The sequence below is a fragment of the Crocodylus siamensis genome, chromosome 9 (genome assembly GCF_052110815.1).
Source record: "Crocodylus siamensis isolate JL-2025a chromosome 9, ASM5211081v1, whole genome shotgun sequence".
Lineage (NCBI taxonomy): Eukaryota > Metazoa > Chordata > Crocodylia > Crocodylidae > Crocodylus > Crocodylus siamensis.
In genome coordinates this window covers 44,789,032-44,808,537 of record NC_143403.1, presented here as the reverse complement: position 1 = coordinate 44,808,537, position 19,506 = coordinate 44,789,032, and the positions used below count along the sequence as shown (strand labels likewise).

The 19,506-nt window shown below is 46.7% G+C and overlaps 1 protein-coding gene across 2 annotated transcripts in view; it reads right to left on the bottom strand.

The window, feature by feature from the left end:
* The window catches only part of HSD11B2 (hydroxysteroid 11-beta dehydrogenase 2), an 87,352-nt gene extending 68,288 nt beyond the window's left edge, over nt 1-19,064 (bottom strand). Inside the window, exons 1-2 of one of the 2 annotated variants that reach the window (XM_090063226.1) lie at nt 18,934-19,064; nt 18,430-18,641 (exon numbers count right to left, since the gene is read on the bottom strand). Coding sequence is in view for 1 of the 2 variants with exons in the window: in XM_090063225.1 (XP_089919351.1) it covers nt 18,430-18,688 (259 nt within the window). In the remaining variant the exon portion in view is untranslated. Of the gene's footprint in view, nt 1-18,429; nt 18,780-18,933 lie in introns of those variants that run through there. The other variant, XM_090063225.1, reaches the window with a different exon arrangement.
* Nucleotides 19,065-19,506: the final 442 nt, after the last annotated feature.

Sequence of the window (19,506 nt, the reverse complement as noted above, 5' to 3'; positions counted from 1 at the left end):
CTTCCAGAACTGACTGGAACCGCATACTGTCAGGGGGCTCCACCTGTGTGGCCCATGAGCACTCTGCGGGCCCCCTGCAGCTGCTGTGGTGTCATATGCACACCCCCCCATATCTATATGTACACCCCCCATATACACACACTCCACAAACCCCACATCCACACCTTCCCCCACACAAACCCATGCACACACCCTCACAAACCCCGCACCCACTCCCCCTTGTGCCCTCCACAAACCCCACACCCATAGCAAACTATGGGTAGGTGCAGTCATTTTTTTCATAGCTCAGTGAGGCTCACTATGACAGTCTGAGAACCCCTGATCTGAACTAATGACTTAAGATTGAACTTTTGATATAACCTTTTAAAAGCCTTCTGTAACAAACCCTTTTAGTTTGAGGAAGTTTAGATACCTAGTTCAGATGACCTGAAAAATATTGAGAATAAATTGTTTTCTATTCTACCTGGAAAATAAATGATGCATAAAATATCTAATCCTTACCAAAGGCAGATCTAACCTGTTATTTGTTCTGAATGTTCTGCCTTCTTTATCCCAAATGATGGTTTGAGAAGCCAATCTGTGTTGCTCTTAAAAAGATTAACTGGAAGGTAGTAGGACTTATATAACCATAAGGCCTGATTATCTGTATGATGGGCCTTTGCACAGAGAGAGGTCTGCATATGAAAGAATCCTACCAACTTTACTTCTGACATGGAAGGCATAATTACAAGCTGACACAGTAAAAAGCTGTTTCGTGCTAATTCTTCAGTTGGTTGCCTATTTGTGACTGACCAAATTAACCTATTTTATACTGCAGCATGGTAAGTGGCTTAGCAAGGACTGAATTATCCAGAAGAAGGTTTCCTACAAGGACTCCACAAGTAGGCTGCTTTAGAACAGAAGTGCCGGTGGAAAGAACACGGAACAGTACTAAGCTAGCCAAAGGGTCTGGGAGAGAGGGGCACAGAAGGTAAGTTGGAGAGGTAATGTTCTTTCTGCCTGGAAGTGAGCCAGCAGCTGTTCAGCAAATAGTCTAAACAGGTCTCACCCACACTGATATGGCACAAGCTGTTTGGCCCCTGATACTGGAATTTTCTTGACAAAGATGCAAGAAGCCAGGAAGGAGCAGCCATGATGCATGACTTGGATCCTACTGGACTTTTCAAATCTTCACCAAAAGCATGAAGAAGAATTTCTGATTAGCAAAGCTGATGCAGGTCAAGAGGAGCTCAGCCATGCCACCCAGAAGAAAAAAGATGCATAGAGACATCTGATTCTGAATGACTCGTGGCTTCCCAAAGCTAGAAATATTTTGATGAGAGAAAGAAGGAGGTTGTCACTGCTAGTCCAACAGGCATGCCTGCTTCTGGGTGACTGATAGACTCCTGTTGCTGAATAGCACCTTATGACTCTCTCAAAGTCTTATCTAAGGAGTTCACTGTGAAATCTGAGAGCATCACCTAAATGAACTGCTTCAAGAAACCAGTCACAAGCCAAACCTGTAGCAATTACCTTCCTGTTGGTTCTGACTACTGTACAGGTCTTGTTCACTCAAACTTAGTTAGCTAAACACTTTACAGAAAGTAAGTATCCAAGTTAAAACCTTCTGAATGACTAAAATGTATGATATGTCCATGTATTTCACTAACAAGTTTAGCCTTAATTGTATAGAAGCTACCCTAAAATAATGGAGAGCGTTGAGACTGGAATAAAGCTCATTATACTGATTAAACCTAATACTACTTGTGAGAGAGAAATACTTCCCCTAGAGAAGGAGTTACCACGAAAACAGTTCAGAGAAGATTTAAAGAAAAAAAGAGACCAGAGACTGGTGGCTTCTTAACTCACAGCTTTCTTTACCAAATTGTCACTGAACCAAAAAAGAGCAAGTGATCCCAAGCTGATTCAGTTTAAATGACAGGATAAACAAACAGATCTGTGACTAGGATTTGATTTCAGGAAGGCCAAAATTTGAGAATTAGTGAAATAAACTGGAATGAAAACAAAAATATAATTGTGAAAGTGGCATTACATCTCTAAGTAAAGGACTTAAAGACTATCTGAAATTTATTTCCTGAACAAGGGGAAAAATATTTTGTGTAGGACTTGAGGTGAAGTCCTACACAAAATAACACTTCAGGGAAAACATTAGGAGCAAGCACATAACATACAAAAATGAAAAAAAAAAGATTGATCAGCAAAGAAAGCCATGCCTTAAATATCAGAAATAGTAGAAATAAAGATGGGAATTGCCAAGAGTCAACCTGAATGAGACCTTGAAGAGGAAATTAAAAAACAAAACAAAACAGTAAAACTGTTCTTCAACAATATAAATAGAGAACAGGAAGAAGTGAGGCTGCTCTGCAACACGTTGGGGGAAGAGATGAAAGAAAATTTAGGTGTGGCCCAAAAAGATATCTTCTAGCTAAAGGAGATGCAATTAAGCTAATCTAGAATTCAGTAAAACATCTGATTTAGATGGGAAAACTGATAGTTAATTTGGAGATGAGAATGAGTACAATGTGTGTAGGATAAGTAGGGCACTAGTTCAAATTATTATTTTTATTTTCACAATGAATAAATGTGCTAATGAAGTCTGCTGATAAGAGTTGGCTATTGCCAATATAGAAAGGGGATGGGAATATCACAGAGGAAGAATCCTTTGGAGCTTACCTAAGTAACAGTAACAGTATAAAGTGCACTGTTATGTAATAAGGAGTTAATAAGCATTTCTGCTATAAATTGGGGAATCATTGGTTGGACAGAGAAGGGGAAGATCTGGATGTATGAGCTGAACACAGGATGACTATGAACCAATCAGTGTGGTGCAGCCATAGAAAAGGCTAATACTATTCCAGGATGTTCATGGTATGGTCTTTACAGGAGAGACAGGGAAGCATTATTGGCAACACCCACAGCACTGCAAATGAATCTGCCAAGGTGATTGTACAATCCCGGTCATCCATTTTCAAGAATGTTGAATTCAACTTGTAACAGGTGCATCAAAGCACATATACACCAATCGGGACCTATCATAGGAGAGGAGGCTACTTTAGCTTAGCAGAAAGAAGATCCAGTAGGGAACTGATTGCTCTCTATAAATAGATCAGGGGGCAAATACCAGAGAAGGAGAAGAGCTATTTAAGCAAAATAACAATGCTGGAACAGGAACATCTTGGGATAAACTGGCCATGAATAAATTTAGGCTGGAAATTAGAAGGTTTCCAACCATCAGAGCAGTGAGGGCTGAAAACAGCCTTCCAAATAACTAGTTTTATGGTACAGCTTGAAAAACTTATTTAAGGGATTTTGAGATATAGCTGCTGACCAGGACTGGGGACTGAGTTCAATAACTCATGATCCTAAAAGGAGGAAGAAACTTTGAGCTGGCTAATATATTAATGATCCTTACCATTATCTGGTCTTTTGACTAAACAGCATCACAGCTTAGAGTACCAGTTAAATCCCAAAGGAATGAGAATAGTTTAAAAATAGTAACCTGCATATTGTATTTTGGTTTCGCGTGTTAATCCATTGTGCTTGGCTGTATCATTTTGGCAACCCAAATATGATTGAGTAATTAGTTTGTCCTAAATGTCTTAAGTCCTGCTTAGAATTTTGTGGTTGCGCTGACATGAGCAGCCCCATAATTCCATTAGCGGATAAACTTAATCAACGACAGACAAAAGGCAGGGCAAGAGTGGCAGCTTTAAACCACCTGGTTCAGAAGCATAAGCTTTTTCAGGCAACTGCCTACTTTGTCGGATGCCATCTGATAGCATCTCACAAAGAAGGCAGTTGCCTATGAAAGCTTATACCTCTCTGAACCAATTAGTCTATAAGTAAGCAGGAGGCTGGGCGGGACCTTGGAGAGTAACATGACTAACTCCTCCTCTTTAACTGGAGATAAATAAGGATCTATTTAAAAGATCATCAGGTCCATGTACATGTCAAAATTATCTGCCCAGAGTAGGAGAGAACAGTGTATAAAAGTTCACTTTGTTACAAGGCTGTAATAAGATCTTGAATTAAGCTGATTTTTAATCTCTTGAACATTATAAGATCCACTGTTGTGTTCAGTTTTTAGATATTGCCAACCAACATTTTTATTCTGCTTTCTGTAATTTTTTGTTTTATTAGCCAAAATAGCTTTTAAAGCAACTTGCGCAGCAATGACCATGAGAGGATTGAGTTCAGGATCCTGAGGAAGGAAAGGAAGGAGAGCAGCAGGGTAAGGATCTTGGACTTGAGAAAAGCAGACTTCAGCTTAATCAAGGAACTGATGAGCAGGATTCCCTTGGAAGCCAGTCTGAGGGGGGAAGGAGTCAAGAATCACTGGTTGTATCTTAAAGAAACCTTACTGAAGGCACAGAAATGAACCATCCCAATGCACAGGAAGACTAGCAAGTATGGCAGAAGACCAGCCTGGCTTAGTAGGGAACTCTCCAGTGAGCTAAAACACAAAAAGGAAGCTTACAAGAAGTAGAAGCTTGGACAACCAACTAGGAGGAGTATAGGAGTATTGCTCAGGCATGCAGGAATGAAATCAGGAAGGCCAAAGTGCAACTGAAGTTGCAGCTAACAAGGGATGTGAAGGTAGAAATGTTTTTATAGGTATGTCAGCAACAAGAGGAAGGTCAGGGAAAGTGTGGGTCACTTACTAAATGAGAGGCAACCTAGTTACAGAGGATGAAGAAAAGCTAAAGTACCCAATGCCTTTTTCACCTCTGTCTTCACAAGGAAGGTCAGCTCACAGACTACTGCACCTGGAAGCACAGTTTGGGGAGGAGGTGAGCAGCGAACAGTGGTGAAAGAACTGGTTAGAAAAGCTGGTTGTGTACAACTCCATGCGGCCAGATGGGATGCACCCATGGATGCTGAGGGAGTTCAACAATGCAATTACAGACTCGCTGGCCATTACTTTTAAAAACTTGTGGCAACTGGGAGAGGTTACAGATGATTGGAAAAGGGCAAATATCTTTAAGAAAGGGAAAAAAGGATCCAGGGAACTACAGACTGGTCAATCTCACCTCAGTCTGTGGAAAATTCATGAAGCAGGTCCTCAAGGAATCCATTGCTAAGAACTTGAAGGCGGAGAAGATAATTAGGAACAGTCAGCAAGGATTCAACAAGGGCAAATCGTGCCCGAGTGTAAGAGAGCTGGAAGGTTCGTTATTTGAGGAGAAAAGAGCAGGAGGAATAGATAATTACATAATAAAATAGTCAGCCGGGGGAAAAACATAGGCTATGAGGACATATTGCAGAGCAGGTTATCTTACAATATTTCAGCAAGGTCAAGTCTGGCAGGAGAGATGAGACTCCTGCAGCAGCAATGAACTACCATGAAATGAAACCAGCAAACCGAACTGCAAAGCACCTGTGGGTAGTTGTGGAGGTCACCTGACCAGAAAGGGGCAGGGCCTGGGATATAAAGGTCCAGGGCTGAGCTAAAGCATCAGTCTGGCCCTGCAAGCTGGAGGAGGAAAAGCTCTGAAGCTGAGAGGCTTTCCAGGCGATCTCTAGAGCTGGGGGGGATGGGATGGGATGGGATGGGACGGGACCGGACCCTGCAAGTAAGGCTAGGATGACTCACAGGGATATATGAAGAGTGAGGCAGTTTTTGTTGCAACTGGTGGGTTTATCATTTTGTTTACAGTTTAAACCAGTGGACTGGATGGGATTAAAATGGAAATGTGGAGGTCCTAGAGAAGCATGTGAGGCTGTAGCTTGCCAGAGCAGGATGCAAGCTGTAGTATTGCTGAGAGGGTGAGACTTGGGGCCAAGGGCCCACCAGCAGAGAAGGTGACAGATAGAGACAGGACTAAGGGCCCAATGCCTGCAAGAGGCAAAGCTAGGGTTGGGGTGAGGACGTACAGCCCATGAGGAGCCCACAGCCTGTGAGGGGTGGAGATATGAGGGCAGGACAAGGGCTGGTGCTCAAAAAGCCGGACCTGGTGCAGTCAGCCTAAGCCAAAGGGGCCAACGAGAGCAGCGGGGCAGAAGCAGGGAAGTCTGAGGCCCCAACAAGGGAGTAGAGACCTAAGGTGGCCTGCTGGTTTGGACTTAGTGCCCACTTAAGTAATGACTGGAAACACCCACAGGCATAGGCTTGGATGTAGGGGAGGTTTGGGGGCCATGATTGGCCCCTAAGGCAGGTGTGGCCAATTATTTGGGCCAGAGAGCCACATAGGCTGTTTTGGTGAGCTGTCATGGCCTGAGTGAGCACCCCCTCCCAACAGCTCACCAAAACTCCCTTTGTGGGATGGGTCCCAGGCAGCGGTGTTCAGGAGCAGGATGAGTGGGTGAGGCTGGGATCACAGGATGGAGGCATGGGGCAGCGACAGCATGGGTCCAGGACTAAGTCAGAGCCATGATCCACTTCCTGCACACCCCTGTGATGGGCTGGGGCATGTTGGGAGCAGATCTCTGCTCTGCCCTCCTCCAGCCTCATGCTGTCACCACCCCACAATCCTGAGCCTGGATGCAACTCCCTGCTACCCGCATGACTCCCTGGAGCTGTGTCCAGGGCTGTGATCTCAGTGCAGTGACAGCCTGGGGCCAGGACAGATCTAGAGACCATGGCTGGGCCTTGCTAAGGGACTGCAGCAGCCATGAGGGAGAGGCCTGGTAAAGGAGGAACTTAGTTTCCCTTCCCCCTCCCCTCACCTGTCCCCTTCCCTGGCCCAGTGTGTGCAGACAGGGGTTGGGGTGGGAGGGGATGGACATGGTGGTGGCTTCACACCCTGCCACTTGCAGAAGCTAGGACTGGGCTGGGGCCAGGGGAGGCAGGTGGTCTTGGAGCACCCCATACTGTGCCAGTCTGCAACTTGACCCAGGGATGCCTGTTTGGTGGCAGCAGCTCCCAGCCCTGCTGGCTTGGTGCGGGGCACAGCAGTGTGGAATGGCGGCTGCCTTCACCTTGGTGAAGGCGCTGCATCCAAGGCCAGGGCTGGAACCAGGCCGGTCTCCATGGAGACTGGCCCTCAGCCCCAGATGCAGCTCCCTGACTGGCCATGTGCTATCTCCATGGAGACCGGCCCTGGCACCCACCCCAGCCCCAGATACAGTGCCCCCCCTAGGGCTCCCACTGCTGCTGTTGCCCCCATGCTGTGCCACCCTACCCCAAGCCAAGCAGGTGGGGCTTGGGGCAAACTGAGGGCTGGAACAGGATGGGGGTGTCCCAGCGCTGCTCAGTGGAGCCGAGGGATCTGCCATGGGCTGGGCAAAAATCACTCTGTGGGCTGCATCCAACCCATGAGCTGTATTTTGCCCACCCCTGCCCTAAGGCAATACGTGTCCTGGGAGACATGTACAGGCTGGGAAGGCCAATTAAATGTCAGGACTGGAATGAGTCCCACAGGATCTGAAGAAATCTGTTGGCAGGAGATCGATGTGAAGTTTGCTCTAGGGCCTAGGGATAGAGTCCCTCTCCAAACTACTAAGAACATCAAAGCATGGGAAGCGAGAGTAGAGGGAAGGCACCTAAAGCCAGAGCATAACAGGAGTGGAGAGTGACCACTAGGAGGTGCCATGGCTGCCCTTGGGGCACTGATCCTGTTACAATGACCAACATGATTGCCTTGTGTGATGAGATGACTGGCTCTGTGGATGCAGGAAAAGCAATGGACATGATGTACTTTAATTTAAGAAAGGCTTTGAATATGGTCTCCCACAACATTCTTGCAAGCAAAGAAAGTACAGCTTGAATGAATGGACTGTAAGGTAGATAGAAAACTGGCTGAATCATCAGGCTCAGAGGGTAGTAATCAATGACTCCGTGTCTAGTTGAGCTGGTATCAAGTGAGTACCCCAGAAGTTGGTACTGGGGCCAGTTCTGTTCAATATCTTCACCAATGGCCTGACAGATGGCATACAGTGCACCTTCAGCAAGTTTGCAGATGACACCAAGCTGTGGGGGAGTAGTAGATACACTGGAGGGTAGAGCTAGGATCCAGAGAGATGTAGACAAATTTGGAGGACTGAACCAAAAGAAATCTTATGAGGTTCAATAAGGAGATGTACAAAGTCTTGCACTTAAGTCACACCATCCCATGCTGGCTAAGCAGCAGTTCTGCAGAAAAGGACCTGAAGGTTACAGTGGACAATAAGCTGAATATAAGCCAACAGTGTGCCTGTGTTGTGAAGAAGGATAACAGCATACAGGCCTGCATTAGTGGGAGCACTGCCAGCAGATCAAGGGAAGTAATTATTCCCTTCTATTTGGCACTGGTGAAGCCACATCTGGAGTACTGTGTCCAGTTTTGGGCCCTCCACTACAGAAAGGATGCAGAAAAATTGGAAGGAGTGCAGCAGAGGGCAATGAAAATGGTTAGGAGGCTGGGGCACATGACTTGAGGAAAGGCTAGAGGAACTAGGTTTTAGTCTGGAGAAGAGAAGACTAAGCATGGGTTTAATTAGCAGCCTTCAACTACTTGAAGGGTGGTTCAAAAGAGGATGGAACTACACTGTTCTCGGTGGTGGCAAATGAGAGAACAAGGACAGTTGCAGCAAGGGAAGTTTAGGTTAAATATTGGGGGAAAAACCTCTCACTAGGTGGGTAGTAAAGCACTGAAACAGGTTACCCAGAGAGATTGTGGAATCCACATCATTGGAGATTTTTAAGACCTGGCTAGACAAAGCCTTTGCTGGAATTATATAGTTGGGGGTGGTCCTACTTTGAGCAGGAAGTTGGACAAGATAATCTTCTGAGGTCTCTTCCAACCCTAATTTTCTATGATACTATGAAAGAACTGTGAGAAACTTGAGAGGCATCTGGTTAGATATTTGAATGAGCCAGTGTGTCTTTGACAGCCTCTTCCCTCAGTGTCAGCTTCAGGGACAACCACCAGCTTCAACAATGAGAAAAGCAGAGAAAAGTCTATAGGAAAAAAAGGGATGGAAAGGACCTCCAGTAGTCATCTAGTCCAACCCTCTCCTCAAGGGAAAATCATCTGTCTGTAGACTGTCCCAGGAAAAAAAAAAAATATCTAAGCTTCCACTGATGATAGAAGGTAGTATTCGAACTGGCAGCTTGGGTCCTCCTGGGAAGAAGAAATCAAGGAATCATTCTTTTCGACTTAAAGCCTGCATAGTTCCTCAACTGGAGAACAAAATCAGGATGGATCCTATTCAGCTACAAGTACCTGTATGGACATGAAGACATCATCGTGGCAGGCCGGGAGAAGATCAAAAGAATCATCTGGAGGAAGGTAACAGAACTTCAGGGGACACTCCCAATGATGGGAGGGATGACTGCTTAGAGATGTTATAAACTAGAGATGGACAGGATGCTGCTTCCCGAAGCTGAGACAGAGGATATACCTCTACAGTAGAGGGGTTGACACCAGACCTATATGTATCACCAGTGGCATCTTGTACCAGCAACATGGCATCAAATGATGTTCCAGGGGTAATCAGGAAGAAGCAAAAGGGGTTAAAAAAAATCTCTGAGATCCTTCCTATCTTGCATGCAGCACTGGGCAAGCAGGAGAAAATACTAGGTAAGTTCCATAAAGTACAGGGGTTTTATTCTCTCTCCTGTAGTTGAGAAGGGGCCATATGATTTGGATGGCCTCTTGTTCTCAGCAGCATAAGAACCAGTCAGAAGGGAATTAAATTATGTTGACAGGAGAAGATACTAAGGAACGAGATAGTACAAATGTTCACACATGCAACCCAGGCTTCACACCACGTGAAGGGAATCGTGTCTCTGGTTACTCACATACCAGTGCTTGGAGCCTGGTCAATGAACAGGAGGAAATGGAAATCATCATGTTCAAGAAAAAATGGACAATTCTACTCATAATGCTAGAAGTCCCAGGTTGTCACCAGAAACCCTGGATTTTCTACAACCCGGGTTTCTAACAAAAGTTAGACCCAAACTTGGATAGCTCTGTTAGACCCCATTCTGATAATTAAAGATGAACTGATCCTTGGACTAGCGATCAGGGATTGCTCAATGTAGCAACTTTGCAACAGTTCCATCCTGTAATACACAAACTTGGCATAAGAGAGAGCTAAAAAGCTAATGCCAAAAAACTATGAGCCCAACTGATTAGAAGAAAAAGTAAAGTGTGAAGTAAAAGTTGAGAGTTGTGTAAGAAGACTATCCACTGCCAAGAAAGCCATAAATCCTAATGAAACCACCATGGTCAAGTAGAGACATGAAAGTAACAAAAATAAGTAAATAAAATAATTCATTATATAAACAAATGGGAAAAGTGAAAAGTTGGAGAGCAAGGAATACAAATAATTTACCTATACTTTTGAATTTCTGACAAAGAAAGCTAAGAGTATAACACAAATATCTATGGTCAGTATGGTTAAAGACAATACAGAATGAAAATCAAAAGCCAGAAGCCCTTAAACTGTACAGGCCTGTTAATAGATAGAGAAGGTATTTGTCAAGAGTTATGTAGTATAGAAAGAAACATGTTCATAATAATTATCTTCATTTTGAACACAGCTGGACAATACATCAATATCATGATGATATCCTTTTCCATGGGTAGTGGAACAGGGTGTTAATGCTTTTAATTCTGCAGGCTCAAATCACTTACACTCATGAGTTTAAAAACAAAACAAAAACCCAACACCTAGCTGAGGAGTTTTCTGGACAGTTAATTTTTAACAGTGGTAGAAAAAGATGGCTGTTCCAGAGAAGTAAATACTTAAGAACTTACATTTAGAGAAGGTCTATGAGATGAATTAGATAATCATAGGTCAGAGCTCAACATCAGACCCAAGAAAGCAAAACCACTGGTGTGGGTTTATCTCAAGAGAAAGCTCAGAACTGAAGATGTAATCAATATAAATCAACATGGCATCATGGGAAATAGGACTAATAATAATAATAAAAGAATGAGAAATACAGTTTGTCAACTGTGATTGCTGATAAAAGTAATGGCAACAATATACTTTGGCTTCTGTAAAGCATTTGATTTAGCACAGCAAGACATTCTGATTAAAAAATATTACAGCTTTATATAAGTTACATCTTATTAAATGGATTAGAAACAGGCAGAGAGACCTGAAAACATAAATTACTAGTGGTAATCATCAAGTTCAGCATAAGTAGTGGGTCCTGCAGCAATTTGTTTGTGGTCAAATGTTACGTGATTAACTTTTCTCAGTTAACTGAAGATGATCTAAAATCATTGCCATTGAAGTTTACAGTTAACACTACAATTGATGGGATGGTAACTAAAGGCAAAGACTGATACAGTACGATGTGGATTACTTAGTAAACCAGGCATATTCAAAACACACATTAATGTGGCCAAATGACAGATCATACATCTAGGAACAAAGATGTATGACATAGGCCACACTTGCAAAACATGAGGGGCCTGTGTCCTTGGAAGTATCCATACCAGGAATCTCTGTGGCCATGGTAGATAATCACCTGAACTTGACCTTCTAGAACAAGACTCTGGCTAAGATGGTTTTTAAAAAATCCTCATGTGTTAAGACTGAGGTCAACCAAGCACTTGGGTGTATAATTATCTGTGAGTACACTTAAATCCACTCATCAACACATGAAGAAATTAGGCATTGAAATCAACAGGAACATCACTGAGACTTGAGAGCATTTAAGTGCTCTGCTATTCAGGGATAGACTTAAGCTTGTTTCTTACTAAAGTGACAGAAATTGCAGTGCCACACAGGACTATGCAGCACCTCTAGATCAGGAGTCTCAACCACAGCTGAGATCAGTGCAGCTAGGGTGATGCATTGCCATGGGGTGACTTGAAATACTTTCCAGGCTAGAAAGCATCATTAGATTATCTAGTCTGCTCTCTTGTCTAACAGTGGCCATGAATTTTGTCAAGTTACCCCTTACTGAGCCCAATAACCTGTGTTCAGTTAAAGGCATTTAGTCTACACTTGAAGCCAGAGAGACTCTACCATATCCCTTGGTGTTCCCCTCGCTACTCACCTTCAATGGGAGGTCAGTGGAGGGTTTGCATGGCGTTGTCTGCGTTGGAGGTGGGGAACATTAGTGACATTAGTTCCAGCCTCTGGGAACATTAGTGTCAGCACTGTAGGAAAGGGACAGTAGCCAGAAAGGCCGAACATCTCCCTTTGCTCTTTACTGTTCTGCTTTGCTTCTACTGCCATGACCAGGGTTTGTTTATTAACATATTTATACGAGCTCACACCAGTGGTTTGTTTTTGTCCAGGGGGAGAGAGAAGAAAGCACACAGACCTAAGAACCCTAGTGATAGAGAGAAGCCATGTTGCTGAATCTGCTCCTAGCAGTGCTGATCCTTCCCATGGGCATAAAGCTGTGACAGCTCAGGACAGTCAGCCTTCCTACTATGGGTAGGAAGGGAGTCTCACCTCCAAGAACAGCCATAGCCATTTGCCTTCCCAGACAGTAGTGCTGACTGAGGAGGGGGCAACCAGGACATCAGTCCTGGAACACTGCCTTTGGTGGGAGAGGGGGAAGGGGTGCAAAAATAGCTGCTCCCATGAGTACTACAGCTGCTGGCACAGCCCTGTGCATCATGGCTGCCCTGGGCACAGAGTTGCCCTGCTATGACTTTCCTGCCAGAGACAGTCTTCCTTTACATAGCCAAAGGGTTAAACGGCCAGACCTGCAGTGAAGAATCCAGGGTAAGATCTCCAGCACCTCCCTACACTGAATCCCAAAACCCTCTCAACCCAGGGGCGGGCAGTTATTTTGGGCAGAGGGCTGCTTACTGAGTTTTGGCAAGCCATCAAGGGCCACATGACAGGTAGCCCAGGGCAGATTAATATTAATTTTCTAAATTGTTTAGGGGCCTTGCGAGCCAGATAGAATGGCTTGGCACACTGTATCTGGCCCACGGGCTGCATTTTGCCCACCCCTGCTCTCAACCCATTGTCTCTATTCTCTTGCAGGCCCATCTTACCCCATTTGCTGCAGCAGACCTAGCCCCTGGTCCTATGTACAGGGGCTCAGTTGCCCTCAGCATCTTTACATATCTAAGCATATGTCTACATGGTAAACTTATCAGTCCCAGCCACAGCACCCTCACACATGCCACACTGCTCCAGGCAAGCTGCCTCCTAAACTGGAAGCAGTATAGCCACACCTACACAGCTAATTAGCACTGTTGAATGACCAATCAAGCTGCCCACAACATGCACAGATCCAACCACATTGCTTCTGGGTTAGAAGCCAGCCTGCCTAGAGCATCTCAGTGACCTGATGAGCACCACTTTAGCACACTAAGTTTATTGTACAGACCTGGCCTAAGAACCTTACACCTTTTGCCCTGGGCTCAGCCCTTCTGGAGAAGGACTCACAAGAACTGACCCCACTGAACATCTCTATCCTCTGCCTAGTCTTCCAGCAACTGCCCTCTTATTACTGCACGCTGTTGGAGAATTATAACCCCCCCATCCCCATCCCCGTCTTTGCAATTGGTGCAACAGCTGTGGTCTTTCTCCAGGCAAGAACATTAAGACTTCCTTTGCCAGTGCTTGTTGGAGCCTATATATCCTATGACAGCACTTCTTGGAAGGTAGGCTTCAATATGCATGGCCAAAGCCTAGTATAGCCCACATCAGTGCAGTGTGACACTAGCTCTTGGGTGCACAGCAAAAAACTGCCTAACAGCCCAGGCCGAATGTGTTGCCTACTGCTTACATTGTAACACACATGGATTATCTGCATACCAGTAAGGTACATAAAGGCTCCAGAGCTCTGCATACTTCACTGTCCAGTTAGTAACTTAACAGTATTCCATTTAACTGCAAAAATGGGGATGCCGACTAGGAGCCATCAATTTCAATGCTTCTAGAGCAGCCTGGAACTGATTCACTCCTGCAAATTTCAAGGCTGTTAACAGAGGCAATCAGGCTTACTCCCAGAAACAAGGTAACAAGCCTTAATGAGATGCAAAAAGTTTGGCCAAACTGTTCAGGTAGTTAATAAGCACTGTTTATATTGAGTTTAATCCAGACTAGTTACAACTCCATGTGCTTAAACAACTGCTAGCAGCTTGGTAGACCAGCCATTAGAGGAGACCTTCATACGTATTGTCTCACTGGGTTAGGTTCCATTCCCCCTCCATCTCCCCCTCAAAAATGTATTAAAAACATGTGCTCCTTCAGGCTAACTATTACTCTATTATCAGAATCGAGCCCACAAAGCAGCAATGCTGTGCAGCAAAACAGAACCCAGCAGGTTTCAAGTGCCATGCACAAGGGGTCTAAAAAATTTTTAAATGCGTCTATAAACTGATAATGTCATGTGCTCTGAACCACTGCAGTGCAGCAGTAGATGAGGCCCTGGGTTGAAGTTAGCTGTGGATCCCTAGGTTTTTATGCAGAATTTATAAGACCCAGTCCTGGAACAGCCTGCAACTAGAGGAAGCTACTTTCTAACCCTCCTCAACTAGAGCTTGGGTTCTGCCCTGAAAACAGAATAAAGTCACACACGTGCCCTTGCCTCTTGTACATGATCTCCTCATCCATTTCGGCCACTTCAAGGTCTTAGCTTTAAGATCTTGTGGCAGCAAGTTTACCAAGTTAAATCTGAATAGGGCAAGCTGCATTTCTCTTCATTGGGCCAGCTGCTGCTTAATCACGATAGGGCAGGCTGTATTACAAATAAGTTTTTAGAAGCATTTCATATGCATGTCAGGCATGATCAGAGACAGAGTGTTGCAGTTTTGGCCTTGCAAGTCCACTTTGCTCCTCAGTCCTGATGTGGAGTCCCTGTTTGTTCCAGTCTTAGGCATCACCAAGCAGGACAAGCCACCTGCCTTGAGATGTGCTGCAGGGCTGCTCCAATGCGCTGCAATTACAGCATGTTGTAGGTGACTCAGTTAATCAAGTCTGCTGAAGTGTGGTAATTAACACACTCCAGCCAGCCTCCTCATCTCGTGTATTAGCGTCCCCACATTTCAAAATGGTGGTGGTGGTGCTTTAACTAAAGCTCATGGAACAAAGTTTAGTTCAAGAGCTGCCACACCCATTTTGAAGTGTGGGGACGCTAATACACAAGATGCTGCAGTGCTTTAATTAGAGTGGCTCTCAGAGCTGCTCTAAATTAAAGCGCTCCTCCACCCCCAGAGCATGTATAGAAGTGCCTGACTGACCACCAGACCTAGACCATTAATTGTAATCACTTGACACTGCTGAACCACAAGCACCCCATGGGTGTACAAGCACCCCAACCTGAAGGGTTTTGGCCTTTGCTCCTGCTGAGCAAAGGGAAAAGAATGAGCGATGGTGGAAGATGCCTCTTGCCTGATATTGTCTGTATGCACAACAGGCTCCAGTGCCCCACATTTTGTAATAAGAAGGGATACCCACCCCCTCACTGGTTGCCCTGCCCTAAGGCAGAGGGGAGGAGCCCAGCTCTGACATCCAGCATACGTCACTTGTGCATCAGACACAGGTAAGGCCCCACCTCTGTCTGAGGTCCCACCTCTGTGCACCAGAGCCCATGACAAGGCCTGACCTAGAACCTATTTGCTGGGAGGGTGTCCTGAATGTCCTGGCTAGAGAATGGGGCTAATTAGTCTCCAGATAATAACCCGACTTGAATCTGGCCTGTCTGACAGTAGCCCTCAAAGGACATGCTTGGATCTGGTTGAAGGAATAAACTGACCCACGTCACCAGCTGCAACTGGAACCTGTAAAACCAGAAAGTATTTACAGCTAACAGCAAACACCAGAGAGCTGCAGAGGTGTTATTTCCATGCACTGGGGCAAGAACACCTTGTTCCAGGCACTGACTCACTAATTATACAGATCTGGATCAACTTGGTCAGCCACACTCCAGACAAACCATGTTGGACCAGAAGCCTGGTGTCCCCATCATGGTGCGACTCACCAGGGACAGGAAACACATGCACATACTCACATGTAGGTGAACACTCGTGCACTTACAAACACAGCAAGTATGCACACAGCTGTCATGCCTGCTGCTTTTCAGTAGAGGCTGCCTGCTCTCCCCTTCCCAGACAGGCCTGCGTCTGCTGCCACTTTGACCTTCACTCAGCTGAATCATTCATTCACGCATGTGTCAGTCCCTGCCTAGATTACTTTAGCTCCCTCTTTTATGGCCTCCCCGAGGCACTTTTCAGTGCACTGCTGCCACTCTCTCGCCAGCATGTGCTGACACCAATCCTACCTTCCCCATCACTCTCCAGTGGCAAAAATCTTGCCTCTGGTCTTCAAAGCCTTTCAGGGACAAGCCCTTCTACCTGTATTGTCTCATCTCTCCCTTACAGCTCCTCCTTATCGTGCTCCCACCATCCTCTGCCTAGGGTCCCTACGCCACACTCCCAGCTCCCTGCCCCCAGACATCATCCAGCTGTCATTCCAAACATGGGAGATGGTGGTTGCCAAACAGAAACCAGGCCTGTCCTACCCATAGGGAGACAGACCATACATCACTGACAGTCCTGCTAAAGCCTTCCACTGTATGTGGACTCCTAAGATATTAGCAGCAATCCTAGCAGAGCACATCATGATGTACATAAACTAGGGGGTTCTTTCCAGCAGTAACCAGAATTTAGAAATCCTGTCCGAGGAAGTCTGCAGTCATTGTTCCCTCCAGGACACTTGCAGCAGCTCATACGGGGAGAGAGCTCTGTAGGGTATGGTCCTCACACACACAGTATGCACCACCATTGGCTTGTGCTGGGAATGATCATGGAGAGTTATTTCCTTGACAGCTCTTAATGAGGGATCTACAGTCACAGAACCAAGCTATTTGGCACTATAAGCTATTTGGTGGTAGGGAACCATGTTACACATGGGGAAACTGAGGCCCAGGAAATTCAGTCACAAGGCAAGTCAAGGGCAGAGCTGGCACCAGAAACCAGGTGTCGTGGCTCCTCAGATCCTGTCCTCTTCATTGGACCCCCGTACCCCCCATGAAGGGGTAGTTCACCATGTTCCTTGGCCCCTTCCCAGCCTCGCTATCAGGCTGTGAAGCATATAGCTATGCAGGGGCTCACCAGATCCAAGGAGAGCAAGTGGGCAGTTCCAGTGACAAGAGCTCCTTCTTCAGCCGCAGAGTGGTTGGGCCACAGTGCAGTCTGGAAGGAACTCTGCAGGGTGGAAGAGATGTGACCCCTCTTCTCTAGAGATGCTTTAGTGATACTTCTCTGCCACCTACACCAGCATTGCAATCTCTGCTATTTGGTGTCCCCTAAAGCCCCAGCTCCTGGAGTCATGTGACTGAGTGCATCATCTCACATTTAAAAGTAAGAGTCTCTATTCAGCCTCCACTCCTCCAAAAATTCCTTCCCAGGCATATGCATCGAAGGTCTGGGTGGCCCTCATGCATACACCATGATCCACCGATGGTTACCACAAAGAGTCTCTTTTCTCAATCCCTGTGAAGGAAAGCTAACAAATGTGACCCAAGGACAACCAGAGATGCTGAGGCAGGTTGGTAAAGAGAAGCACTCACACCTCCTATTCCCAACGAATTCAATCCAGTCTCCTGATTTTAGGACAGAAGATTTAGGCCTTGTCACAAGGGATGGGGTGGGGTGGGGTGGGGGGAAGGGAATTTCCTCAGGCATGGAAGCAGTTCCAAGTGTAAATGTATAACTCCTAAGCACTACAACCCAGCCCAGAGAGCAGCCGACCTGGATTAAATGTGATCCACTGATTCTTTTGCTGGGCTGTGAGGCTATCCCAGGGTCTGGGGGTAGGGGAGAGAAGTTACTAGGAAGGCTGCAAGCAGCAGCCTTGCCTACAGAATGGGGGCAGTTACTTTTCCCATCCTGCTGTTAGTGGGAGTCAGGGCAGCAAGGGGAAGACGCACTGTACCCTGTGATACGCATGAAAAGGACTCTGGAATGGTACCGGAGGTCATCCCACCACCTGAAAAGAAGCAATGCATTGGCAAAGCAGCCTGGTGCTGACATGTCACACATCAGCTATGCAACTGGGTCTCCGGCCCCAGAGACACCTCCTGCTCCACAGGCATCCGAAGTTGCCTCCCTCCTTCCCAGGCCCTGTAGCAGCTGATACAGTGGGCTGGATTCCCACAGCTGTCTTCCGGCCTGGAGCTCTCCAGAAGATCACAGCATCAAGATCAAGTCACATGCAGAGCTGAGGCCTCACAATGCAGGCCTGCTGACCAGCCCAATGAGCATTTAGGACTCTGTCACACAGCGTGGGCCCTTTCTGCAGGGCAAGCTTGTCTATGGCATGTACATGTGCATGGGGCAGAGTTGGCTCAGTCCAGCTTACCCCCTCTTCCCCACAGAGTATAGAGCTGACCCAAGCAACTGGAGCTATGTCACTGTCTGGCAGTGCTGGCACATGTGCTGACAGGAAAGGAGCTCACCTGGATCCCTGTACAAACATGCTGTCTAGGAATACAGGAGTCCCAGCCACGGCAGGCCAATTAAACATTAACTGCTCAGGTGGAGGGAGGCTGCAGTATTGCATGCCCGCTTCACTCACCTGTGATGAAGATGGCTTTCCCCGCCACAGGGAGCAATCTCCTCTGGGTGGCCCTTCCCAAGACAAAGCAGCAGGCAGCACTGGTGAAGCCAACACCGAGAAACAGAGGCAGGTACGCATCGCACAACCATTGCAGCAGGGCCAGCAGGACCAGGTACAGGAACAGGGCAGGAGTCAGCAGCAGGTCAGTATGGGAGAGTCTCACTAGGAGGCTACAAGTGAAGAAGAGCCACACCAAACCATAAGCCCAGCCCTCCATGGCATGAGGGGCTGCAAGTCCACTTTGAGCTGAGAAGCAGGATGGGAAGGGAAGAAAGAGGGACAAAGCAACACCCAATGCAGTTGTGCCCAAAGTGTGCAGCTGAGACAGGGAGAGCACTGCACACTATTTATAAAAGAGCAGGCAGTGAGAAAGGGGAGGAGCCAGCCCTGCCCTGCCAATGGGAGAAGTTCGCTTTGCTGCTGGGGCTGGCTGGCTAGCTTTGCCTCACACAACACACATACTTGCCCGAAGTTGGCTGCTGGATCAGTCTGGGGCATGCTGTTTTGCATGCGGTGGGATGGCCATGCAGCTGGAGTCACCTGAACCAGGACCTCCCTTCTCCCCAGCCTTGCTGGTCCCTCTCAGGTGACAGCTCACCGTCCCCACGGGCTCCAGCTGCCCGTGTTTATCCTGCACAGGGATCAGCACTGCTTTCGAAGAAGGGAAAATGAAACTGAGCAGTCAGAGCGTGCTGGCTCTCCTGGGGCTCTCGCCTGCTCTTTGTCTCTCTCCACCCACACGTGCCTGCCTTCCAGAGAGGCCAGGCTGTCTGGTTCAGTGCCGTGCATAACCCACCGAGGAAGCAGGAGAAATAAAAGACAATCCTATTTGCAGCTGCCTCAGCCCAGAGGCCACAAGGAGCCTGCCCCTGTGTCTGGGCCCTGCCCTTATCCCCCCCCACCTCAGACCTGTATTTTTCCTTTCTTTGCTGGCTAACTAGTGAGGCTTCCTCCTCTCACAGAAGTGCCGTGATGGATGCTCAGCAGGGGGTCACCACAGGGACGTCCCCCCACAAGGCCTCAGGGCACTCCCTG